The sequence below is a fragment of the Nomia melanderi genome, chromosome 11, assembly GCF_051020985.1.
Source record: "Nomia melanderi isolate GNS246 chromosome 11, iyNomMela1, whole genome shotgun sequence".
NCBI lineage: Eukaryota > Metazoa > Arthropoda > Insecta > Hymenoptera > Halictidae > Nomia > Nomia melanderi.
The window spans coordinates 10430141-10457597 of NC_135009.1; the positions used below are offsets into that span (position 1 = coordinate 10430141).

General features: G+C 43.9%; 2 protein-coding genes across 14 annotated transcripts; one reads left to right on the forward strand and one right to left on the reverse strand.

Annotated features, from left to right (window-relative positions):
- Nucleotides 1–299: 299 nt before the first annotated feature.
- On the forward strand, nucleotides 300–3066 carry LOC116430576 (RPA-interacting protein). Its single transcript, XM_031984907.2, has 3 exons — nucleotides 300–543; nucleotides 633–870; nucleotides 1226–3066. The coding sequence occupies exons 1-3, from the start codon at nucleotides 415–417 to the stop codon at nucleotides 1552–1554; spliced, it is 696 nt and encodes a 231-aa protein (XP_031840767.1). The 5' UTR covers nucleotides 300–414; the 3' UTR covers nucleotides 1555–3066.
- Mondo (MLX interacting protein mondo) lies at nucleotides 2518–27264 on the reverse strand. 13 transcript variants are annotated; one of them, XM_031985032.2, is made up of 16 exons: nucleotides 26944–27264; nucleotides 22472–22835; nucleotides 13152–13258; nucleotides 8382–8455; nucleotides 7876–8001; nucleotides 7308–7521; nucleotides 6971–7066; nucleotides 6634–6898; nucleotides 6015–6558; nucleotides 5728–5907; nucleotides 5366–5510; nucleotides 4993–5090; nucleotides 4215–4678; nucleotides 4014–4137; nucleotides 3756–3885; nucleotides 2518–3669 (listed from the first exon to the last, which is right to left on the reverse strand). In XM_031985032.2, exons 2-16 carry the CDS (start codon nucleotides 22816–22818, stop codon nucleotides 3548–3550), a joined length of 3036 nt encoding a protein of 1011 aa, XP_031840892.2. In that variant the 5' UTR covers nucleotides 22819–22835; nucleotides 26944–27264; the 3' UTR covers nucleotides 2518–3547. The 13 variants fall into 13 exon arrangements, with proteins under 13 accessions (XP_031840892.2, XP_031840893.2, XP_031840891.2 ...); XM_031985033.2 differs by having other exon boundaries at nucleotides 4215–4615; nucleotides 7308–7539; XM_031985031.2 differs by having other exon boundaries at nucleotides 7308–7539.
- Nucleotides 27265–27457: the final 193 nt, after the last annotated feature.

The window sequence follows — 27457 nt, forward strand, 5'->3', positions numbered from 1 at the left end:
CGATGAGAGTTGTGCTATTAATCCTGACAGTTCAAGAGTTCACGGCAAACTGAGCTCTGTGCTATTAAAACTGTCCCATCTACAGTTAAAGGTCGCCGATGTTAATTGCGATATCCTTGCCTTCGCCATTGAAAACAATGCCTCGTTTAATTGTTTACACTCGATGATATTGTAGGAACCATGTGTTCGTGGCGAGAGTCGTCAATCGATATGACAGGGCGTGACATAAAAATGGTAAGAGGTACTGGCACCCCCGAGTGCGCGTGACAAAATTTTATATTGTATGTGTGTCTATCCCATACCTCGTCCGTGGTACAATCGAGTACTCTTTGTAAGAGCGTAGTATGTGGATTGTCGATGATCCGATAGGTGTTTTTTCGATCCAGTTTTTTAAGATATTATAAAATTTTCAAAATGATAGAATGTACAAAAGACACAGAAAATGTTACTCTTAGTCCAACAACATCATTAAAATTGAAAACTCGAGAGAACGTAAATAAAATCAGACATGGATCACCGAAGTTGCAGGAAGTTCTTCGAGAGGTTATATGCTAAATATTTGTCGTGTTTGAAAATGTTTGAATGTAAGAAATAAAATGAAAAATCGGTAATAATAAAAAATACAATTATAGAGATGTCGACAAAGAATGCGAGAGAAACGAGGACAGCTGTTTTGTAGGAGTAGATTCGGTTTAGAAATTAATCCAAAAGACATGGAGGATACGTTAACGGAAATTGTGCGAAAAGAATTGATTACAGTCGCACTTACAGATGTAGATCCAGCTGTGAATCCCTTTTTTCATGTTATCAATGAACCTCTTGATCCAGAAGAAGCACTTGAACTTGAAAATGAAATACTGAATGAAGAGAGTATGCTTAATTGATATTGCATATTAATACAGTTGGTTTAATGTTTATTAATCCCTTGCTTGGCAATGTATTTTGGATCAAACGTCTCTGTTTACGCTGTTTTATTTTGTCGCAACCACGTGGACACGATTATTTTAAAGAAACTTGAAATATTACAGCTTCAATTAAATTTATACAGCATATTTTTAAAATTATTTGCGAAATTCAGTTTCACATTGAGAATACATGGGTGTGAGATTTGTAATTTCAGTTCAAGGGGTTAATAAATTGTGTTGTTAAACGCATCTTTTAATAATGATATAAATAGTTGAAAAATATAATCAATATTAAAAATTTGATCATGTATGATTTATAGAACATTGGATTTTGGAAGAGTATGAAAGAATGACCCAAGAAGAACTTGAATTTTTAGCATTAACCGCAGATGAAAAAATCAATGATGTCCTTTGTCCCTTATGTCAGAGGTCTAATCTTATAGAAGAAGGAAGACAAGTAGGTTGTAAGTCTTGTACCTTAAAATTAAACAATGTGAGCTTAAAAGACTTAGGTAATTTAATAAATAATTCTGTGAATAGTCACTCTGCAATGTGTACAGAGCGACCAGGGTTTATACTGATTGAAGACAATAATGTATGTTTGTATTTATTTTGTGATAAATGCTCAGCTTTGATACTACTGGCATAATTTGAATAATATAGTTACTAAAAAAAGATATAAACACTAGTTGAGATTATATTTTTGTATAAGTGTTATCCGATATAAAGTATTACTAATTTATTATAAATGAAAGTAGATTAAGACTATGGACATATTAATGTTCATTCTTACTAAATTATAAAAATAAAAAATTTAGTTAATAGCAATGATTTTTAATGTCGAGCAACATAGGAAAATGATTAAGGGTAATGTAAATTTTAATTTCCATTATGAAAGTAAATATTTAAATAACTACATGAAGGTTTATGTGGTTGTATGATACATATTGTACAAAAAGAAACATCCCTTCATTGGTTTATTTATATTATTCATCACTTAGACATACACAATGAAAAATTGTAAGTAGAAGACATCTGTATATTGTAAACATTAATGGCTCGTCAAAGTGCTCACTAAATATAAATTTTATTTTATCAGTTATTACAAGGAACAGATTGAGAAGTTTTCTACGATTGTTTACAGCTCTCAGTATTCAGTTATGTACAATTATGTAAAAACAACAAGAGCATTACAATATGCAGAAGTCTTTTATAGCTTAAACTCTAATAATTGAAATCTTTATAAATGATTTGTACATTATCACATGAAATTTCGCATTAAAAACTTCATATTCCATAACATTATTAATATATGACATACTTTTAATTTGTGAGCAACCCATTTTTTTTTTCATCAGCGGTACAACTTTTTTTAATCTACAATGTAAATTGTTCGTTCTCCCAAAGTTATTACTATGCAAGTGTTAAAAATTATATATTTGTTATAGCGGGCAGGTTGTCATTAAAAATATTGCATATTTTATCAATTTTTAACTATACTTTTTCTACAGTAAAAGGCATAGTTTCCATCTCCAGTCTCCCATTACCATATGCTTTCAAAATGGCACCAGTTTGTGTAATATAAAAAAGAAAAACATTCTGAACAATCATATACATCGTAAAACATAATAATGTTTTATTTGTCAATTCCGGTAAAAGAATATTCAAAATTAATAAATTTTTCAAAATTAACTTTACCATTAAAATATACCGACAATGCAACGTATCCTCGGATCCGCAATATATTTTTACAAGTGTCTTCATCTTAAAAATAAAAACAAACGTTACTTAATGAGAAATAGAACAACTCCAAGAAACACTAATTTCTTCTGCTTTTTTGTAATAACGCAACGTTACAAACTTTAACACTTTAGTCGTTGCCAAAAAAGTTACACTTAGTCCAAAACAATCATAGTAAAAATATAATGGAATGGTTTGCTCTACATATTTTTTTCTTTTTCCATATTTTTTTTCGACAATGTTACATAAACATGTAGGCAAGTACTACAATGAATTTCAATGAATCAATGAAGGTAAAATGAACAAGTTCATTACGAAGATTTTGTTATCGCAATTACCACATATTCGGTATACATTTTTTTCCGAGCGAATCTAAATAAACGATGTACACAATCATGTAATAAATATAAATGTACTTGCAGTTTGTAAATCATTATGATAACTCGTTTTGCAGAAACAAGATATTTAAAAAAGAAAAAAAAAAAAAAAGAAAGAAAAATCTCAACGTGTCAACAATTCGCAACAGTGTCTGTATACATTCATATTACAGAAATAGTTCTTCGAAACATTGTTCATGATTTAATTAATGTTTCATTTACATTTACACGCATTTTTCTCTGAATTATATCGTTACAAATTTCTTCATCACAATTTTGATAAGGGCACGGGGGGAGCGAAAATTGCACTTAAGTGGTTTAACCGTTGCTCAACCACGATCGTTGGCGAATCGGAAACCCTAAGAGTGTCTACTGTAAAAAAGAAAAACGACCGTTTCAAGAATTCTTTTCACGTACCTGATACTCCCTAGACTGGCTTAAACTACGGTAACTTTCTCCTGCTCGTTACGCGACTAAATCTTAAATGTGTACGCAAATACGTTTCGCGACGGATTCACGTATTGGTCACTGAGTGGATCGTCGCCGTTCCGTGCGATTTACTGCTGCGAGTGCTTCTTCGGGCAAGCGACCAGGATCTGTTAGAATATCAGTGGCAGTACACAGATACCTTAGGGAATTCAGAACGGCTGAAATGAAAGTAAGATGCGTTACATCAATTAATACAAGAATGAAAAATAAAACACGAAATGAAGTTCGTTGTTTAGATACAAACCTGGTCTGAGATCGACGAGTGAACAATGCTTCTCAACCCACAATATTGTACTTCTGTATAGATCCTCGATGCTCGCCGTTGACACCGAAGCATTGAAAGAAATCATCAAAGGCTCAAGCAATATACTGAACTGAGTAAAATTCGTTAAGAAATAAATACAACAATATCTGGCACACATAGTTGGCGACACAAAAATTAATCAACGAGCAAAATATAATAATGGAAAAAACTAGAACACATAGCTCTGAAAAAGGATACAATCCAAAATTTCCAATTTTCTCGCGTACGCGTGCGCACGTACTCGTCGAACATCTCTTTCATTTTGCTAGTTCTGTGTCTAGAAATCGGAGCACCCGTTGCAGGAAGCATAGACTGACAATTACTGGAAAATAATTCATTGCGTTATTCAATAATCGAGCATTTGAAATACAGTGGTTCTTTGTGTTCGGTTATCTTTACCTAATCGACGTATTAAGGCACTCGATTTGATGTCTTAAGCTATCCATCTCCTCCTTCAGTAGATTCCTTTCCGCCCTCAGTTGTCTGATATAATCCGCCCCCTTTTGTAACATGACAGCCTTGCTCAGCTTCGGGTTCGGATTCTGACTGAGCTGCGGTATTAGACTGTGCAGCATGTCGAAACCGTTCTTAATATTATATCTGCGTTTTTGTTCCGCATGGATGTGACCAACCCTCCTTTGTTCCTTGTACTGTCCCCGTTCCGTCTCACCCTTTATATACCCTCGGGATGGCGACAACGGGCTCCCTATACTCATCGGACTGTGCAAAGGGCTGAGGCTTAACGCCTGGGGGCTGTGAGCGTTCGAACTGTCTTTCGGCGAACCGGGGCTATTTTGTGGCTGGTGTGATTGAGTGTTTGTATTTAATAACATTTGCTGGCTGCAAGTAGACTGTTGCATCGCCTTAACATGCAAAATACACACACACACTCGTACGCTTTGATATATTACCGTTTATATAAGACAATGTTTTATTATTATCGATATCGGCGTTACGTAATCGAAAGACACGTGAAACGTATAAATAAGACTCGTGAATACCTCTCGGAAAAACGATACCATGGCTTGACCTATTAATTTGCCGCCAGAATTCCGAACGATCTCTTTCTACTTAGAGGAATATAATCATCGAAGGAAAGAAAGATTGATCGGATCTGTTGCTTGAAACGTTTCACGGATCTTACGGAGATCTTCGGTGAGAATACTATGAAGCGTACCTGTTGCTGCGGTTGCACTTGGACTGTAGCGGTTTGCATCGTTTGAACAGTGATCGGCGTGGTGATTTGATGGGTGGTCGTCACCTGCGTAGGCGAAGCTGAAGGTGGAAGCATGGGTAAGATGTGTTTCATAGTGGTGGCTGTTTGGTTCACTGTCGGCATTATATTATCAGCCGGACTATTCATTGTGTATATACCAGATGTGTCTATGTAACGATATTGAATCTCTCATAATATTCTTTTATCATCGGGTGAAAAGGTATAATACCACGAGCGATTTTTTTTTTTCTCTTAATAATCGCGCCTCAGGCGCCAAATACTATAATAGGAAAATTAAGAACCGTGCAAAGAGTACGTTTCTTAGTATACATACTATTCGTGAGTAACTGTGCGAGCAATACATTGTTATTTAGATTTAGAGCGGGATCACTCGCTGCAGACACTAAAGGCGGCGGATGCATTCTCGGTGCAGTTAGCGACGAGCTACTTCGAGATCTACTCCTCGCTTTCATCTGATACTGAAACGGCACAAAACGTATCGTTAAATTAACTGCGAGATTCGTTATATCGAATAATTCTATCCCGTTTGACTTTCGGAGAATCGGTGTAAAATTAATTTCAACAGAAATTATTTTTACATGATTTGGAAAGTGCATACTAATTACTACTCTAACGATCAATGTTTCAGAACTGTTTCTACGAAAGTGTCCAATTTTTATATAAGAAATTATTAACCTTGGGTACAGCGAAAACCTCCTCCTTCTCCGAGTTCGCGGTGGCCGGTTGTGGCAACAATTTTGCAGGTTGCACGTTCGGCGTACTGAGATCTAGGCCCGAGGGTCTGCACTGCAACAGTATCGGCGATTGCGATGATTGCTCCGTGGAAACGGACACGACTTGCTGCGGTGGGTGTGTCTGCGAAGCATGATAAAAGTCGATCATTAATCGTGGCTTCTCCCAGTTCTCGTTCTTATGCATTATTCAAACAATTCGCGGAGGTGAGACCAGCATAACGCCAGTACCTTGAAATTATTGGCGTTGAATTTACATTGCTGCGCATTAAAGTTCTGTGGCAGACCAGAGAACTTGTAGCACTGTTGCGGTTGAACAACCTTGTACGGCTTGGTGGACATCGGTGCAACCGGTGGCAGGGGTCTGATGGTTCTGTGCTGCGTGGGCACCGAGGAATTCGTTCCTCCGAAATTCTGTTGCACCGTCACCAAGTTTTGTACCGATCCGCCGATAGGCGATATTTGATTCGCGTGGACTGATTGATCGTTCATCGCCGGTATCTGCACCTGATTCTGTACCGTCGTCAACTGAACAGCTTGGATCTCCATGGCGAACGATTGTTGCTGAGAGGCTTGCTGGTAGCTTGAACTCTGCTGCTGAGCTGGCCGCTGATACGTGCTCGGCTGCTGTTGTTGTTGGGACTGTTGTATCACTCGATTGTTCCTCGATGAGATCCTGCTTGGCCGACTTTTTTCCCTGACCGGCTGCTGCTGACTTGACGGAGCAGGCTCGTACGCGGTCGGCTGTATAGCGTTGTAGGTCTCGCTTAGGTTACTGTTGAGAGTAAACATAATGTTGTAAGACCGATAAGTTTTGTATCAATCCACGGAGTAATGATATATTTATTACATATTGTTCCTGAAGGTATTCGTTGATTCAGGCTGAGTATATATCTTAGCCGTGTACTGAAGATTCTGTATAGTGTTCGCTTGGTCGTTCTGAGGCAATGCCGACTGCGGGGCTTGCCCGTTCTTCACCACCGATTCTTGGGCCAGCTCGTTCATCTGATTCATGGGAGTCATTAAGTCCAGAACGGGATAGCTCGAATTCAGCGTGCTGTTACGAAACATATCGTCTTCCTCCGGCACCGGAGGTAATTTCGAATTTAAGAATTCTAAAATAAAACCGATCGATTATCAGCCATTGTTCCTTGCGTCTTCGGGTCAAGTTGATCGCGTTCGCTCACCTTGCAACGGTTCCAGAGTGTCCATAAAATCGTCTAAATTCGGTTGGAGCGGGCCCAGGCTGGGCTGTATGAAATCTGCCAGACTAGCCCCGCGCGCTGTAATTTTTAATAATTATTGTTATAATATAATATAATTGAACTTTTGCACGGTAAAATGAAGTGAAAACCAACTATTTTACCACTTAAACAATAAAGTTGTCTACAAATTGAAATTCTACGTATGTAAGTCTATTTTATTTTTCATTCGATGAACACTCGGTATTGATTATTCGCTTCAATCCATTTTACAGTTTACGTCACAGTGAACTCGCGGTGCGAACTTGAATTAAACAGTTACCAATTTCTCTCGGATCGGGAAAGTATATTGGTTGATTCGAACTGATTGTTGAGAATAACGTATCAGTCATAAGCTCCATGTAATCCTCATCAACCATCATACTCTCTCCACCTGGAGTCCCACTGGTCCCTCCATGTGTGTTGCCAGTACCTGTTCCGTAATTCCCGGCTGTTCCTAATCCGTTGTCCCAATCTAACACATCCATCGATTCCATCTGAAACAACGGCGTGCTCTACTATGAATAAGAAGTGCCAGCAATCTCTCTCCATTAAACAGATAAAAAGAATCTTTCCATCCTGCCATTATCAATCGGAACATTGCTTCTCGAGGTTCAATCGGTTACAGAGGAATCAGTCGACCCCGGCATTTTCGATGTAACATCATTTTCAGGCTCCTCGGTCTCTTCTCGAGCATTACGTAAAATGATAAAGACTGTTCGAAGAAAAATATCAGAAAAATTCCAAGTTACTCCGCGCTCGGATTTGATATTCAGGATTGATCGTGGCAAGGTTAAAGACGTCGAAAAGAATTTCTTTCGTGCATGCGTGCTATGTAAAGGGTGGAATACCATCTCGGTGCCATCCTTGTTCGTCCAACCAAGGATCTTGTTCCGGTAGAACATTCGCCATTTCTTGTACTCCGCAGTAACCGCAGCAAGTTTTCGCTTCCAGTATTTGCCTTCTAAGACCACCGCCTGATAAGAGATACGGCCCTTGTAATTTATGTACTACTGGACGCCGAAACGACGCTTAGCTTGCGTAATCAAGGATGCCTATCGCTTCCTTGTCCGTGCTCGAATCTCATTCGCTTATAGACTCTCAGCATCGCGTGAAATCTTATTGATATCGTATACAGGAAGTCTAATAATCTATCGAGTAACATTCGTTTAACTGATAGAAACGCAGGACAACTGGACTATCGCTTTCTTCACGGGCTTTCAAATGAAAATTCGATATTACTAAACAAAACAAAATGGCGCCTGCCACACGGCAAATACTTTAAGACGCTCTGTGCAAGTCCGTAAATTTAGCATACCGGTGAAAAAGCTACAATACAGATGCTTGATAAACATACCTCGGGTTTATTATGAGTGTCAACATCCAACGGGGATGCGAACTGGCACACCAACGTGTTCTGCTTCAGTATAACTGAAACGACACGAAATCATATGGTCATCTTCGAGCCTTCCAAACCGCGATTCGATCAACGGAGCAATTACGATCGAAATTACGATTAAACGACGCGTGCATCGATTTATAGGAACCCTGTGGATTATCCTGTAAAATCCACACGATTCTACGGGAATATGGAAAGAAACGAATCGATCTTCTCGAGATTTTGATTTCTATCGAATCCTACTATTGAAGGTTCACATTTACGAGTGTAACAACGTGATAAATTGAACGGTAGGAAATTCAGCATTCTCATAATGTTGCAAATGATTACTTCACGGAAACAGAAACGATTGGTACATACGAACCGGGTCGGCGTACGGAATCTTGGGATCGGAACGGAACAATTCAAAGATACGGCGCAGTTAGCTTCCCCTTAGCCTAAGTCCATCTTTCACGTAGTCGGTATAACGGAGCGGAGATGCGGCCGTCCCGATGCCGACCTTCCGGCGACGCATTTTGCAGCATTAATCGCGGAATAATTACACAGACAGCCGAGAATTGTAGTAGTCGTCTTGAAGCTGATCTGATCGAGCTCCCGAAACACTCAGTTCGACCTCCCTTCGTTCGACACCCTCCTTTTCCTACGATCCTACCGCGTGCGATGTGCGTCTTCTCTCGAGAAACCAAGCTGGACGCGATTTAGAAAAGAAAGAAAGTGGTCCTGGAGAATGTTTACGAATCAATAATGTGGAACAGAATTTCTATCGGTAGCAGATCACGTGGACGATATTGTAGAATGAAAAGATTTAGAGATTCCAGCAGGTTTCGTTAATTGTGAAATTATTAACAGTTCTCCCCAATTAAAAAATATCAAATTCAATCCAATTGGATGTTAAATATCTTTTCTCCGCTCAGTGTCTATATACATATAACTCGCTTTGAGCACAATAAATGAATAGATACAATTTCTAAGAAACGTAAGCAAAATTTCCAAAGTGTATTTCCTTAAGAACGAGTAATCGTTTGAAAAATGTTCATTCCACATTTTTGATTCGTATCGTGTATAACAATGCCTCGTCTCGATCGATCACGAAATATCGTATACACAACCCTGAAACTTCGTTTCCGATTTTTGTTTAACACGTTGAATGCCATAAAACGATGATTATTTCAACACACTTCTATATTATAATTAATGCTACCTAATGCGGTCACCTTCGGCTAGATGAACGTGCAGTGACAATAAGCAATTCAATCGAATGATTTAATATCAGATTATTTCCATTTTGCGTATTTTGCTCTATGAAATCGTGCGGCATTCGACGCGTTAAACATCGCCGTCAATGAGAAATTCACAAAATGTTTCTCGATTATCGAACGGTTCATCTCGCTGGTACGTTTCCTACGATAGGCCGAAGACCGATAGACGGCGGCTCGTTATCGTCGAATATCCGTGATCGGAAACGCTCCCGCTCGCAAACGCGGCAAGGGTCGGGGGTCTCGTGTCAACGAACGTGTAACACGTGAGAAAAATTACACGCGTTTTTTCCTCGTGTTTCTCCGCGGTGTTTTACGTAATCCCGTTGAAAACGCGCACGGGCCACTCGAGCAACGGACGTAGGTGTTACGTCGTTATACAACTCGCGCGCGAGCCAATATCAACCGCGACCGCCCGGCTATTTACAATCGAACCTGCCCTTTATCAGAATCTCTGGAACGGACGATGAAGCGTTCCATTGACGGGCTTGCAGATGGAAAAATATTTGTTCCCTAAGAAACGAAACTCGGCCGGATATCGTGAAAATAGAATGAAAGCACGTGTCCAAGATCGACGAAGGAGGAACGAGCGAATTATCTAGACGGAAAGCTCAACGCATTGCTCTCGACACGAGTCGCCAATAAAACCGATACAACGAAATTGTAAAATCTGACGTTCAATATTAAACATTACATAATGCATCAACGAAACATTGAAATGAAGTATTCCTATCCTACGATTTTGGAGTTTTCCGTGTTGTCGACTTTGAAACCCGTGATTCATGCGTTATCGGCAGGCAAGGAATATTTACAACGGGAGAATCTGCCGAGCGCGAACAGCCGAGTGACTCGAACGACGCGTCTCGAATAAGAGTATCAAATAATATCCCGAAACGAGAGAAAAACAATCGGCTTTTCAACCGTCACTCCCGGCGATCGCACGCGAGACCTTTACAAGCTGCTCCTATTTGTCATTTGCCGCTCGAACGAGATTGTTGGCCGTCCCGGCGTCGGACAGGAGACACGCGCGTCGCAAAAATAACGTTCTGGCAGCGGTCTGATCGAAATGTCAGTGAACGAGCCCGCGATTGCACAATGGGCATCGGCGATCGTTTTATTTAAGAGTCTCGCACTTTTTTTCAGGGGAACAGATATCTCTCCGCGCGGAGCGACGCAGCGTCCGCGGCTCTCTCTCCTCGGTTTAATCTTTCCCCGGCGGCGACACGGTAAACAACGCACCCGCGCGCGTCAGATCGTTCCGCGGACTTACTACTTCTTCGACCTGAACCCTCGACGCAACGATCCTAGCCCTCGCCGGAGATTCACATCGACTTTCCGACACGGAACCGAACGATCCGCCGATTTCGATCGAAAGAGAAAGAGAAAGGACGAGGATAGGCTCGCAGTCGTTCGCGTCTCGCGGCAGGTAGTCGGACGAAGGGTCGAAGTAGAGGAGGATCGTCGATCACTGATGCCGCGGATCACGGAGACGCGGTTTTCGCGAAACTGAGTGCGATCGGATCCGCGCCGAAGAAAATCGCAGTGAAACCGTGCAGCGTACTGGCGGGGATTCTTTGTCACTGTCGCGTCACGTGCAAGATATTTCTTTATCTCGTGGAACTACGACGCGTGTGCCTATCGTATCGCCTTATTTTCGCGCGGCGGATATCTTGAATCAATTTAATTTGGCTTTAGATTACGGGGCTTTTATCGCGGCACCTTTGTTTTTTTCGATCGTCGCTCGATGGAAAAGTCGGCTGTCTGTCGGCCGCGCACGGACATACAGAGATCTCGATAAATATTCGAAACGAGACCAGCCGGAAGTCTCGGCGGAGGAACGAGACAGTGGCCGATCGGGCGGGATCGTGGAAACAGAGGAAACCGGGAGGACGTTTCGAAAGAATTTTCCCCGCGTTACGAAATGCTACCGTTATCAGCGTCTCTCCTTCTCGCTTCTTTTTTCTTCAGTTTCATAATCGTTAATTCATGTGCCGCTCGATTGGGAAACTTTTGCGCTTGATACGTGAAACGAGTTAAGGATATTGGGACTATAAATAAAGCGACGCTTAAATATAGAAATCTCTCGAAGCGCTTCCGTCAAGAGAGATGACTCAAAGCGATTCCCGTCGGACGTGAAAGCATTAAGACGGACGACGGTTTTTCAACGGGAAAGAAAGTATGCGCGAGGAAATTGATGCGAGGCGTCTCGAAAGACTTCTTTCACCGTGTTCCTTTCCGTTCGACGTGATCGTTCGATCATACCGGCCCGACGCGAAGCCGAAGCAATAAGAATATAAGCTCTTTGTTAACGTCGCGAAGATGATAGGATCAAGAGAGTGCTTCATTTGAATTTATACAACGTACTAATCCTTTTTGTTCGAACAGTATAGCTGGAAGTAGTTCGCAACGGCGGTGGGGAGATTATAGTTACCTTTTATAGTGTTTTACAAGATCGTAATGAAAAATAGTAACTGAAACTTCATTGACTAAGCTTGTCTTCCATGTTTATTTCTCTAACTATATTGCATTTTTGTTTATACCAATTTTCATCGTGACAAGAATCATTGAAACGTTCTTCCAACCGCTGTTTCCAACTTCTTTCATTCGCGCTAAAGTTTTTCTATAAAGTTATAAGCTTCTCTAACGGTTTCTTTAAAAAGTTTCCATCCAAGTTTAGAAGGACGCGGAAGAAAATTGAAACGACTGATTCCTAGAAGTCAGGCCGGAATGTTCGGTGAACCGGATCGGTCGATCAACGATATAACCCTCGAACCGCGAGCGTTCGCCGTGACAGCTCATCCGAGGATAGAGAAGCTCTCCAAGGAACGGGAAAAACAAAAAGAAGAGCAGCGTTATCGGGTAGGCCGGGTTATCGCGCGGAATGATTGTTAAAGGTCATCAAAATTAGCCACCCGACAGCGTCCGTCTCACGGTCTCGCCAGTATTTCCGGTTGACGCGCGGACACCCGCCGCCATTTTCACTCGGGACAATTACAGGATTGTCTGTTGAACAAACACGGCTTGGACAATAATGATGGCGGACGTTTGTTGTTAAACGGGTCCAAGATATTCGCTTGGCATTCCTGAAGCAAAACGGTCGATCCTCTAATTTTCAGTTGTTGTCCAAAAAGTCTTGTCGTCCTGCTTAACGAAACGCAAGGACCAGTTCCAGTTTACAAAATGGTGGTTGGCTAATATCAGAACTACCCAGCAATTAGGATGATTTGCATAGAATTTGCCATAAAAGCTAGAGGAGTGTATGAGTCACTTTGACTCATCTGGTAGTTCTAGCGTTAAACTGTACACTGCTGACTTTCTTCGACTTCCTGAAACGTTTCAGTGCGTTTATTCGCTTGTTTCTAGTGTTTATTGTATACTGACGTCATGTCGAAAACAATACGAGAAGACTTTTTGTCCAACCTAATCATCGTTCGATCGCGTCTTCGGACGATCACATGGAGCGGTTCCTTACACTGCATGTGCCAGCACCTCCAGATCACGTTGTTCATCCTGATCTTGTCCTTCCATCTCAGCCTGATCCCTTTGAACCGATTCCACTTGGGCGATGTCAATTTCTGTCTGGAACAAATTCAAATGCCCATACGTCATACCTACTGTAAAAGTAGCCTAGAGCCGGTCGATCGGCTCGAGGGATCGATGAATAATTCAGCGTACCGGGAGTTCGGCACCCTAAACTGGCGCGAACGAATTGGTTGTCCGGGTCAAATGTAAAGTTGCGAAGATTTCACCGGGTCTGCTATCTTCGGCGACGGTTCACGTATACCGCGGATTAATTCGGCTTCATTAAATTTATACCGCGTTATCGTAAACTCGGGTGCAGCCCGCATATTTCTGCCTCGAACAAGGATCCTCGATCGTGCCTGCGCAAGGGGCTCGTTTTTAGAATGTCCTGAATGTTATTCGACGTCTTTTATCTTATCTAGTTTCTTAATTGAATAGCTTTCGCTCATTGTTTGCGAATAATCGTGAAAGTGGGCGAGCAGACAGGGACGCATTGTTATTTTCTATGCAGTGGGGTCTGATTGAAATTACCGACAACTATTCAACAACGTCAGATTTGACCCACGACAGTTTTAATCGACATTCCCCGCGTGGTTACAACGTAATGAATAAATCTCTAGGTACTATCGTCGGTTAATATCGTTGCCGATGAAGAGTGCTTGTCGTCGGTGGAGCCTGCGTCGGTGATTTCAAACCGAGTCCGGCGAGTAGAAAACAATGTTGGATAACCAGTCAGTATTTGAGTTGATATTCACTGAAGATAAGAATTCCTACAAAGCAAATTACTCATAGCAACGCTGACATTTGGTTGTTTGAACCTTGGCAACTGAATCATGTAGGTGCCAGCTACTGCACTGAATCATCCCATACCTCGAACCTTATTTAACACATTACCCAAGAATTGAAGAGATCTCCAATTTCTCTCGACAACGCATTGTCTTATGATGTCTTTATTTCCTTTTGTTTCTTACTTTTTTTATAGCCAAGTTATAGAATATAAAGAGTCACTATTCAATCGTTATTTATTGTTTACAACCTTTGCTGTGCTTCGTGAATGTTTTCATTTGAAACGATTATCACACACTCGCAAAAAATTTGTTAACACGTTAAACCCCATCACCGGGGGTCACCGGTGACCCCCAACCAAATCGAATTACTGTAGTCCACTCAATTAAATGATGATTATTTGGAAATATTTCTATATTATAAATAATACTTCCTAATACGGTGACATTCAGCCACATGAACGTGCAATAATAATAATGCAATTCAATCAAATGATTTAATATTATATTTTTTCATTTTGTGTATTCTGCTGGATGAAAAGCGGCATTCAACGTGTTAAAGTTAAACGTCAATGTGCAGGTTTGAACTGCGATCGTTAACAGTTCAGTTGAGACCAAGAAAACACTGTAAGCAATAAGTATTCTTTATCGTGTATCAACGACTATTCTCGTTTCCGTCATAACAACGGTACTGTGTTCAAAAATTGAATATTCATAAACCATTATCGAATTGATTTTCGTGGTATCTATTCAAGTATCCAACAACGATGACTAGGTTTCTTTTTGCATCGCTTCGAAGCTCTAACTTCTAAGTGCACGGAAGAAAAGGAAGAAGGACGAGCCTTTATTTTTGTACAACGAGAGCGAGGCTGTTCGGAATAACACGAAAACGAGAGCATTAATTTCGAGGAGCGGTGAACGCGGTGCAAATGCGCCGGCCGTACAGGCGGACAGAATTATCAACTGAAGTAGTTCGCGGAAGTTGTTAGTCGAACCATCGTGTCACTATAAACGGCTCAGAGCTTAATCCGACGGAGCTTTCGCGCGAGTCCGATAGATTTCAGACCGACCGGGAAAGTTAATCCCGGTTTATCGGAATTATTCGAGCGACGCGTTTCTCCATGGAACTGGAAACCAATTAAATGAGATATCTATCGATCAAAACATAGGATAGGCGTTCTTTAATCCACAAAGCGCTTTCCCAGTTTCGAACGTTCAGAAAACAACTCGGAGAAACGATTTCGGAGAGGCGTGACGGCGAATCGGGAGATTGGAATCTTGAGAACTGGACATTTTACTCGTTGTAAAATTGAAACTGAAAGTAGAAGGATTAAGAGAGACTCTCAGTTCGGGGAAACTACAGCTATGGATTTATCATCGGCAGTCGTTCGGAAGCCGTGTTTACTCGACCGAGGCAAACACTTAGCCGTGTTTATTCGGCCGAGCCGAGCCCGCGTGTTCTAAATCGAACACGATTGTTGGGAAGTCCGGACACTAGAGTCGGGTAAAGTGTGATCTGTTTGCACATTGAAACTGATAATTGAAGTGAAATTTTTATTCGATTACGCGCTATTATTTACGACTATTCGTTGGGATTTATCTGAGTTTTAAGTGTGGATCGGTGGCCTTTGAATTCGAATCTTCAAAAGTATAATTAGAAAACCGGAGTTACGATAGGGAATTGTTTTTCGAACGAATGTTATAAATAACACCGCAATTTGCATATTTTACATATCTTTCGCGTTCCGTGCATTCTGTGCGATTCAGCGGTTCGAAGTTTCCAGTAATGACCGGAATTCCGCTTATCTTTCATTTTTGACACTTAGATCACGTTTTACCCAGGATCGTTCGATTTTTCCCGTCGAACACCGGTTACCGATAGGCGATCGGTGGCGCGAGCGAACGCGAGATGTGCTCCCGTTATCAGCCGTCCACCGATACGTCATCTCCGATCGGATAGTCAACAACTGTGGAACACCAATAGGAAAGATTTCCAGTGGCTCGCGTTTCACGTTGCTAGGGACGCCTGCGATCTCCTTGGCATTAGACCCTGGCTACCCGAGTACGGTGCCTAGCATTTTCATTTTTCACTCGTGCACGATTAGATAACGGCACCAAAGAAATATGGCCGGGACGATATGTGCCGGGTGACACCGTTTTATGGGAATATCCACGTAAACGCGGGCTCGTAAAACTAAATCGTGCTCGTAAAAGCAATTCGTTTAATGATTCGATAAAGTATTCGTGGCTTATCGGAGACGAAACGACAGTTTCAGTTGAAAAGGGCGGAGAGGATCTTGTTAAACGAATAATTAGAAAACGTTCGTTCCTCTCCTGCCAACGGTTAGAAGCTACTAAACGATTCGTTATCGATCGATCTCGAAAACGATCGGAGCGTTTCGAATAAGCAAACAAGTGTGCGCGCGTCTCATCCTCGATTTCTCAAGAAGCAACGGGTCTTATCGGTGCTTCTAAATTCGTCAATAAAGGGAAGAAAACGAAAGAGAAAAGAATCATTGAAGACGAGGCTTCCAGAAACTGGATCGCCATCGGATCAATCTCTTATCAGCCAAGGATCCCTGACCTGGAATTATCGAAAACCAAGCGGACTCGACCGCTTCGAAGCGGCGTTCGATCTTGGCCTTGTCCCCGGCCAATTTTAAGATGAAACTGGCGCGCGTGTGGCAATTAAAACGTCGTGAAAAAAACAACGGTCTCGGTTTCCACGAGATCGACGGCGCTTATCGCGCGCGGTATCAGCAGCCCGCGTTCTACCCGCTGATCGCCCGCTATTATCTGCCATTAATAAAACAATTAAGGAGTTTATCGCAGGCGAGGCGATTAGGCACGGTTTTGAGAGAAATATTCCTGGCAAACTCTCGAAAGTAGGCAGAGTAATCACGAGTCACGCGGGGATTTACGGTTTAACCGGTGCCAAGACGCGCCTCTTTCCCGGCCAACCGAGCGAGTAGATTTTCTCGATCAATTAGCCTGGGACGGCGGATCTGGTTATCAGATAACGCCGTTTGCTTGCCCGCGGCACGATCGACGGCGATTTATGTATCTCGCGGCGGAGGCGTTCCCGTCGTTCCACCACGATTATCCTCCCTCCCCCCTCCTGTCGCTATCTAGACCTGTTGCTTTTTCTCGCCACCACTTTCCCGGCGAGTTTCTCGGATCCCCGCGCTTTCTGGAATATGCGTTTCGCAAACCGGCGCAATCGCGTCACGTCTCCCACTGCGTAGCAATGTACGACTAATCGACTAATGATTCGATGACACAAGCTACGCGCTAGGATTTTCCGTTGAACGTTTTTTGGAATCGGTCGTCCAGTGTTTCACTCTGCTGAGAGGGAAAACGTTTGAATATAGAGATTAGTTAATGCTGCGGCAGGAAGTTCTTGGATAGCTTATATTCCCTGAATGTTACAAACATTAACGCGTTCGCCGCCATCAGGATTACGAGCGATTTAAACAAGTAATACCTATTCCTTCGTAACAAAGGCGAATGGTATTAGAAATAATTATTAATCGTTTCATATCACAGCATTCATACTACGCTATTTACTATTTTACAGTTAGACCGTAAAACGCGTGTGGCGCTAGTTTACAAGCTGAACAATTTTCTGCCTTCGTAATACCCACGGAACAGACACTTTCGTCTAGTTCTGGGAAAGCTATCGCGTCATTTCCGTCGAGGCTCTCCCGATAAAAGAAACGAACGGCCACGTGCGAGTGTACGTAAAAACGAGGATTTGCATAAGCACCAGCAGCGGTATCGGTGTTCCATTACTTTCATGGCCTATCAGTGGTCTCGACGGTGAAGTACATCGAAGAAAAATCGGTTGAAAACGAGAATTCGACGGTAGGAACTAACAAACTGAGAGACGAGAAAGAGATAAGAAAGAAACATAGGATAAACAGATAAATAAAGAGAAGAGACAGAAGAAAAACGGAGAGAGGACAACGGGGATAAAGTAGCAGCGCGACGATAAGATGTCGAGGTAACGAGAAAGAGCGAGATGGAAAGAGACCGTCGAGGAAAAGCTTCGTGTTCGGCGAAGAAGATATCACGGAAACGACGAACGAGGAAAAACGGAGGATAAACGGGGGAAAAACGGTCCGGGACACGATCGCGCGTCGCTCGCATGCAGCCGAGGATCTATGATTGTGCGCGCGTCCGATGACGCAGTGGCCTTGCATGATAAAAGACACGTTGTGGGACACGGACAGAGAGACGAACACGGCGCGATCATCGCACTCAGAGACAACACCAGAGGCCTTTACGATAATTTAGCTCGATTCGCTTTTTCGTGTGGCGTGCGCGTCCCGCACGAGACCGGAATCCCTGGATCATCCGGAAGCTTCGTCTTCGAAATAAACTTGGTGAACCTTTTTAGTTGATCTCGCGACTTCAACTGGAATTCAATTGATAAGAAACTCTATTCTCGATGCTTGAGTTATCTGAACGAGCACAAGGGTTTATTGAGAGAATCTCTGCGTGGTTCTGTTCGTGTTTCAGCGTTCGGGGAACGGCGAACGATAACTCGAAGGAGGACAGCTCGATTCCTACATGCGATCGTCTTTGTTGATCTTTGTTCTGTTCGATGCTTTTGTTTCCAAGTTTTCCACCCGTTGTTTAGTCCTTTTGCCTCGAGGATCAAGCGTATTCATGAAAAATTGCGATAATTGAACGGAATGAGCAGAATTAAATTCAATTCTATCGCTCCATCTGCCGCTGCAGACCGCGGACACACGAACGCATCGTGCGGTTTGTAATCGAGACACCGAACGCGTTAATACGGTTACATTATTCTTGAAAAGGGGGCAAAACGAAGCGGCTCGAGCAAGTGAAACCGCCTATTTTCAAGGAGAAATTTCTCGTTAACTCTGCGGTGCGGGTTCCGATTAATTCGATACGTATGAAGGATGGGGCGATCGAACGGCCATCGAACGTATCCGAAATGGGATTTCCATTTTTTGTCGAATGTTATCGGGATAGACAGCATCGACGCATAAGGATGATAGCGATCGGAAATCGTTGATCGAAACAAAGTCTGTGGAAAATATTCCTTTTTATCTGGTTTACGGAGCAGATCCTCTGGCGACAGCGGGCGTAGTAGAAATGACTCCGCGGAACGTTCACAAGAGACTGGGATTATTCGTGCTCTGTCGTAACAACGTGGTCGTAGCTATTATCAAGTTAAACAAAGAATCAAACGGCATTAACTGCGGCTCAACAAGTGTCGCTATAATGTATGCGTTGCCGTTTTACGGCGGACGAATTAAGTTCGCGGCGACGCGACGCGCGAACGTTCCGCAACAGGGAGAGCCGAACCGCTCGCTCCCCCGGAGAAATCTATATGATACACGGTGTGCACAGATCGCGAAGTCATTGGGCGTTCGAAACGCTCGTGTTTACCCGCTTGTTGAGGTCAGTTGCAATTAACATAGGAGATATCATCGTCTGAATACATGTAACCGTGATTAGTTTCTTCTGAGCGTGGAAAACTATTCGATTTTGTCGATAAAACTGACCCCTCGATTCAATGTTAACGCATCGACCGTTACGAGGATCTTATATAATGTTCCTCTTTCGTCACGTAAATCGAGATTACCCGGAATCTGTCATCGGGAATTCAGGTGAACCTCGTTTTGTTAATCGAGAATTCGAAACGCAGAGCGAAAGATACGATCGAATTCGAGGGAAACGCTTGATTCGCCGTGTTTTGCACGATTGACGTGTACTGTAAACACACAAACACCGGTGGACTGATAATGAGATCCCCATTAGGTTTACTTTAAGACGGAATCGCGCCTGATACAGTCGATCGTCGGCTGCGACGGCAATTAATGTGCATTTAATATTGCGTACGATCATCACGTTCTCGTAATTGCAATCTTACGAAATCGTCCATCGTGTCGTCCGCGACGGAGCACCGGAAAACAGTCAACGGAGGTATACTCGGCGCATGCTCTTCGAGTTACAGTTACTCGGTAAACGAACGAGCATGCGAGCAAGCGAGCGCAACAGGTGTAGGCAACGGGGAAGCTAATTGGCCGGCCTGTTTTCTAGCAATTCGTCGCCTCGTAGGTGGACGGGGAACGGCCACTCGCGAATTTGGATTATTTCGAGATCATCGAGCCTCAATTTTCCGTCACTCTGAAGAGCCCTCCTTACGTCAAATGAATTATTGGCCAGACAAGATAACGTTTCGTTTATCGAGTCGATCGCTGACTCGAACAACAGCATTTAAAATCGCGACAGGGATAGGCGTCAGCCACGCGACTGATCCCAGATCAATTTCAATCGATACGAGCACCAATTATCGGCGTACTCGAGAGAAATCGGAGAAAAAGAAAAATAGGAAGCTCGGAGAACTTATCGTTTCGTTTTTCCGACGAGTGTCGTAAATAAAATTTTACGAGGCTGTTGTTCAGGATGATCGCGAAGCGTTGCGTCACCGTGACAATTATATCCCTCTCTTTCTCTCTCGCTCTTGCTCTCTCTCTCTCTCCTCTCGAGGATAAAAATATATACGCCTTTTCACTTCGCGCGCGTCCAATTGCAGTTCCGACATAAATCACCATCAATCGATTAACCCTTTCATCGCGAACGCGGAACAACAATAGCGGAACGTTATCGGCGGAGTTGCGGTATCGGTAAATTTGTTATCCAATCCCGATTACCGATTTAAACCTAGCCCCCAAATTTGTTTCTAGCGGAGACATTCGCGGTACAACAATGATAAAATCTTAAACTTTCTTTCGTCAATTACAACGGCGACGAAAAATTGGTTCGACCTTGAAGTATTGGAATTTTTCGTGCGCGTATCGGCCGCGGACAAAGGTAGCGTCCAATCTAGCAGATCTTAATTATCGGCGACGAGAATCCCGATATTCATCGATCGCCGACAATGCACGTCAACCGGTTTCTACCCAATGGAAAATATTCGTGTGTTTCGCGGGGGCGACGTTCGATTACACGCCGATAGGATGACCCGTCGAATTGGGTGGCGTGTTCGCAATCTAAATACGCGGTGTTGCCGTCGTCACGCCCCCGCGCCGACTATCCACCCGAGAGAAAAGAGGACGAACGGCTCTTCCGAGCTCGGAGCGCGAAATTTCGTTTCAGATAAATAATCCCGGCAAAATATACTTATTTATAACCGTCGGACAGAGATATTCGGCGTCTGACCGATTCGCCGTTAAAAATACCCGAAGCCGGGGCGTCGGTTGCTGATTAAATTACTGGTTCTGCATGCGGCGAGACTTCGACGGGTGTCGGCCAGTAATAGGCAGTTGAGTACCGGTTTCGCGGCAATTCGATGCTTTCAATACTGTCAAAATTCAAATCGCTTTGAATAGCTTCCGATACTATACTCTAGAGTGTTTTGTAAGTCTTGAACTGGAGCTGAGTCTCTATCTTGTTTGCAATGGGTGCGAGTATGCGAGAATCGAAATTCAGCTTGAATTCAAGATGTTCAAGACATTCTAGAGTTAGGGTATCGAATCCTCTTCAAAGCGGTTCGAATTCACATATGCATAGATATTCGAAACGATTTGAAGTCTGCACAATCCATCACTAATGTCTTCTTGAAACCGATAGTCCTCTCATGTTGGCATATGCCTAAGAGGGAAGAGGAGAAAGGTATGCGCCGATAAGCTGTTTGCGCTCGCGATCTCGATAAAGACCGTCGGCTCTAATCAATAGCAGACTCGCGGCGATCTCTGGAATAACCGACTCGCACGACGAGCCGCATCCTCCTCTCTCATCTCCGCGTGCGCGCGCGCCATTTTCCATATTCCGGTGGCGCTTGATCGAAGATGAGCGCGACGAAGGCGATAGACGCGAAAAAGCATCGGGGAAAGAGAACGGAAATTGCCGCGTCGTCGAGCTCGAGCTTCGTCGAGGGCGAGCTTAATTGCGGTGTTGTCGTGTAGTTCTACGGCCTCTTCTTCATTAATTCAATTGTCCGTTATCAGCCGGAATGCCGCCGGTTACGGCGTTTGTCCGGTTGCCGGGCTCGAAATGCAAACTGGAATCAGCGCCGGTCTACTAATACCCGCGGCCCCGAGCCCGATGAGCCGTACATTGTTGCAAAACGAATGAACGCGGCACGATAATAGAACGGTTTAAGCCGCGTCGCCTGGCGTTCTTCAATTCGTGTCTCCGGAGGTGTCGCGCGCATCTAGCCTCGTTATTTCTTTCCTCGTATCTTTGTAGAGCTTCCTGCGAGATAGTTAGGGTATCTAGTTCCCGGCGTGCTTACAGGTCTTCTCCGATTCTTCCGTCGCGTTCTATGGAGATTGCTGTGCGGAGAAAAAGAGAGCTGGAGGGAAGAGGAGAGAGGCAGGCTAGCGGAACTCCACCTACGAACAGCGGTTGAAATGGAGGCAGCGAGAGTGTTGTTGAAAAGCATCGTTTGCGATTTCTCTATGATACAGGTGGCGGAACGAGGGCCGAGGGGAAAAGAGAAACTCACCTGTAGGCGAGGGACATGCACTGGAACAGCTTGTTCAAGGACGTCTCGATGCTGAGCTGCTGAGGACTCTTCTTGCTAGAGAAACTGCTGGCGAATTTCTCGTGCAGGAAGCCGAGGGGTGCGATGATCGCCATCTTGGCCGCTTCCTCGTCAGGCACGGGGACCGCCAGCTCGTCCTCGTCGTCCTGGGCCTCCGCCTCGAAATCGGAGACCATGAAGTGTCCAGAGTGTATCGTCTCCCTCGAGTCCTTGCCGCCGGTCTCCTTCTTCCCGGCCCCACAACGATGAAAACTCTGGCTCGGCGTCGCCATCGTCAACGGTTTTCTGTACATCAGTTCGGCCTGCATCCCTCTACGGCGGCACTCTGCGGAGCACAGTCACTTCGGAACGTATTCGCATATAGACCCCGTGGTCCTGCTTGTCGTTTCGGACCAGAGATCGATTCTTTTAGACGTTTTATCCCCCTTTACCCGATTCTTTCTCGATCGTCCTTGGAAGCTACCTCCGTTTCGAAACGGTACCGACAACTTCTACGTTCTCGAATTTTGTAATCTATTCAGATAGGCTTGACTAGTGTTCTATAATATTTTTTGCTCAAGATGCAGCGACGATTCTAACAACTGTCCTCCCCATTCGAGCTGCTCCAAGCTTGCAACGTTCGGAATAGTTGAAACGGGGTGGACAACCATCAGGGCCGCCGCTGTATTTTAATAAACATACTACAATAGGAGGCTAGTACAAGCGCATAGCGCGTACAACAGGCTACCAGTTGTATTACAGCATAGTAGCAAAGCCACAGGTGTACGTTACAATGAAACACACGACAAGATGGTCTCGTGGTACGTTTGCATCGTGTGTAGTATCGTGATAGGTTCAATATAGTGATGCATAGTAGCGCGGGAGGTATGGCAGAGAAATCGCGCTGCCGTTCCACAACAAGCAGACAAACGATCGGAGCCGTTAATGGCTTATTGACTTCTCTTTGTTTTCCACGCCAACGCTCCGACAAGGAGCGCGAGCGAACGCAACGAGATAGAAACGCGATGTGTATTACGCGCGCCGGCTTTCCCTGGGTTTCAACGATCCAGAAAGGGAGCTTGAAATTTACGCGCAGGCCGGGCCAGGCTTGTAAACGCGGAACGAGGTCGCTTACGCGGAATTCAGCGGGTATTGGTCGACCCCGTTTTGCGAAATCGCTAGGCTGCAAAGTCTACGCTCGTTCACGATAGAACCGAGTCCTTTCCGCCAGACACAACAAACCATCTTTTATCGTTGCAACCGATAACGTACGAATACTCCGCTCGGGTACACTCCTATCGCGCCGCTCGTTGATCCGAACTTTGTTTCCGTTCGTTTGTTCCTCTCGCGACGATCGCGTGGAATCGTTCACCTCGTTCGCTCGGTTTCGAAATTTATTCCCGTGACTCTTCTGGTTTTCCTCGTTATTCGTAACTCCCTTTTCGAATAGAAATCCCAATAAGACACGCTGGAAATACCGACACAATGGGACTAACAACATATAAACAAGCTGATTGGCCGGTTCAACGACCACGGATCGTTAAAATCGCCGCGGCCCGGTTTTCCATGAAAGTATGTACAGTTGACGCGCCAGAATTCTGAATGGTCAGTGACTTCGCGACGCAAAACCATGGCTCGCCTAAAATTAAACGCGACGCGCATTTCGCGATCGGCTCCGCGTACAGCGTTCCCGGGAAACGGATGATAATGGACGCCAGAACGAACGGGTCCGAACGACTTGCCATATAAACGCGAGTCGTCTTTGAATTTCTCGAATCCCACGCGCCGGTCTTCGGGGACAAGCCTCGATGAATATTAGAAAGTTCTTAAGGCTGGATTCCAATGTCGGAATTGATTAACACGATAGTATGGACACGTGTCGATAAGGAACTGCGAGAAATGTATCTCGCGACGCAGCTTAAAACAGCCGGCAGATTTCTGAAAGCAATGACCGTGCCCGCGATGGTTTCTTCTAAACGTCTGCACGTGTTTCATATGTAACGGGAATAATTTCGTATAATCAGGGTTTTACGAAATTTTAATTAGCTCCCGTTCGTATTCAGATTGAACGCGCGACACGTGTCTCCTTCAACATTGGATACGAATAAAAATAGGCAGACCGCGTACATTAATGTGCACACACTTGCGTATTCGAGAAGTGTCGCACAATTACAATATTTAGAATATGTGCGAGTGCATATGGCAGCGAGCGCGGGGTTAAAGTAACAAAGCGCGGTTTCCCAATGTATTCCCCGATCGCGAGCAACTGGCACGCACGCACGCACGCACGCACATACGCTATAGGAACGATCAAAGATAAAATTCGAATGATTTACTCGTCCGGAGACGTAAGGGAAATGAAACTCTCCGCGTATTTTAGGTGCCGCGTAACCGGCGCCGTATCGACCGCTTGCTTTTTGCGAAATTATCGGTATCGTATAAATCGAACCCGCTCAAGGACCTTCGAAAGGCTCGCGCGCGGAAGGTTCGAAGCTTGTTCGGGCAGTTTTAATATGCAGCACATGTTGCACGCTTCTAATAAGAGCGCGTGCTGTAAACCTTCACCGGGACGCATGTTACGAAAACGTGTAACGGAAACCGAAGTCCACTCTAATGGGCATCGAACAGTCGATATCGTAAATTACGGGCTAATCTGTTACAACCGGTTCGGAGGGTATACGATTTTCACCGTGTTACTGAACAGCTGACGATATTTCTCGCGTTCCTCGAATCCAACGGAATTTATCTGCACGGAATGCAAATGGACCAATTTTAATATTACAATACTTTACACAATCTCGCAGTTAAGGCTATCTACCGCAAGCCGAGTGATTTGAAAAAAATTTCTTCAATGTTTCTTTTAATATGTAGCTTCATCGTCACTGCTAAGGTTGTTTTGTATTGTACTATGGTAGGTCATAGAAACTTTGAAACGTCCTACCGGACGAACGTGAGCGCAAAAGAATTTCTCGAAATTAATTGTGCACGCGCATCGTTTTACAGTTTGTTCATTTTTTTTTCAACGTTGCACGTGTACCCTTATCCAAGCAGATTTTTCCTGCAACAATTCCATTCAATGAATGCTTTTAATATTCCATGACATTGTTATCTTAAAAGTGTAATGCCCTTTCGCCCCGGTGTCACATGGTATCGGCGAGGTTAACCGCCTTATCCATTTGTTCGTCAAGGTTTTTTCCTTTCCTCTTGATTTGAACGAAATTTCTGATATACATTCACGGGAAACCGTTACGATTTTTTTCTTCCGGTGGACACGCATACCGCTAGCGTTAGGCTCCACCGATAAGTTTCTCTCTATCGATAAATTAGGACGGGCAAGAGACTGCGATCGCGCGAGAAAAATAACGCGCCGTGCTCTGACGTAATAGTAAAATAACACGCGCATACGATCCGTAACAGCATCGCTACCCATAATCTTCTTTTCTTCATAATGTTACTTGCATTTCTATGGAACGTGCGTAACCCTGTACAAAAGAGAGACATTAGTTCTTCTTGTCGTAATCTTAGTTTTGATCTCTAAGGAACGAGTATTTGAAACGGGCTCAGGGAACTTCTCTTTTTTCCCCCCTAATAAGACACCAAGAACCCTTTCAGATGGGCGCACCTCGGTCTCTTATGCAATCGTCGAGTGTATTTAGGAGTTCGTCATGGCACAAACAAAAACATTCTGCTTCGCCCACACGTGCGCGTGTCCGCGAGGAACGTGTTTTTTAGCGGGGGAAAACATGGCCGCCTTGATTACATCGTGATAACATCACATATTTAAACAGCCTGACGGAATAATGAAATTAGAAAAGTTTCCATGAAACACGATAACGAAACAACTAGTCATCGCTCAAGATACACAAAATCTTTTCTTCGACTCTGAGTACGTGATACGAAATAAAACAGAAAACGGTAACAGGCGCTCGGTCGCGCCGAGGCAACTGGCGTTTTCAATGCTGTTGATCTCGTGAAAATATGCGCAAAACGACAGAACGTTTCGGAGCGACACAATGGATTTGGCAATGATACACGCATGGCACCTGTCACGACGGTGCACGGTCTAAACTCGACCAAGCAGCTTCCGTACTAAGGTTACGTTTCGCCTTTCTCTTCTCTTTGTTATTTACCCATTTTTCGCTTCGAGTACTATTTACATATCGAGTCTAATGTCTAGCCGGAACCTATTGTAACGTCTTTATTCCATGCCAGAAACTCGAGAAATCTAATCGCATTGTGCAGTACGTTGGTTTTCGTAAAGTAAACGGATTCACTGGTCCATTTACAAAACAAAAGGGTGTGAGAATAAAAGAATTCGCGGACGATCGAGAAAGTGATCGAAATATTCGCTCGATTATTTTATTTCCCGGATTACGTTCACGTACGCGCATCACGGCACTTCTCTCTAAACTCACAACTCTCCTCCTCGAGTTTTCTCTCTATCTGGCACTCACCTCTCTTTCTCACTGCGTGTCACCACTCGTTGTCGATACGTGCACAACGTTGCAACTTCGACAGCAATTTTAACGATTCCTTTGGACTTATTTATTCCCTGAATCTTAACCAATATCGTTACACTCACACTCGCCGTCAGGCTGGGCCGCGCGGCGCCGCGCCCGGACGAGGCCCGTACGCGTTATTAGACAGCATACGCTCACTCATACTGGCAGCGACGCCATTTGCACGAATCCGCGTCTACGACGGACGACGGCTGATTCTGTGGCGCACAGCTGACAGGGGCGCGCTTACTAACAGCCAATTACAAACCGCCGTCGAACGTGGCGCCGTCTGCTAGAGGATCCATAAATACGATTAGTTTCGACACAGACTTAAGATGCGTGCAGACGTTCCAGCATATGGGAAATTTTGTCTAGGGCTTCGGGGGAGGCTTCTCTCTGAGGACCATCGTACCATTTCGGTGTCACGCTCGATGTTACCGATAAAACAAGATTTTAGACTTGTTAGTAG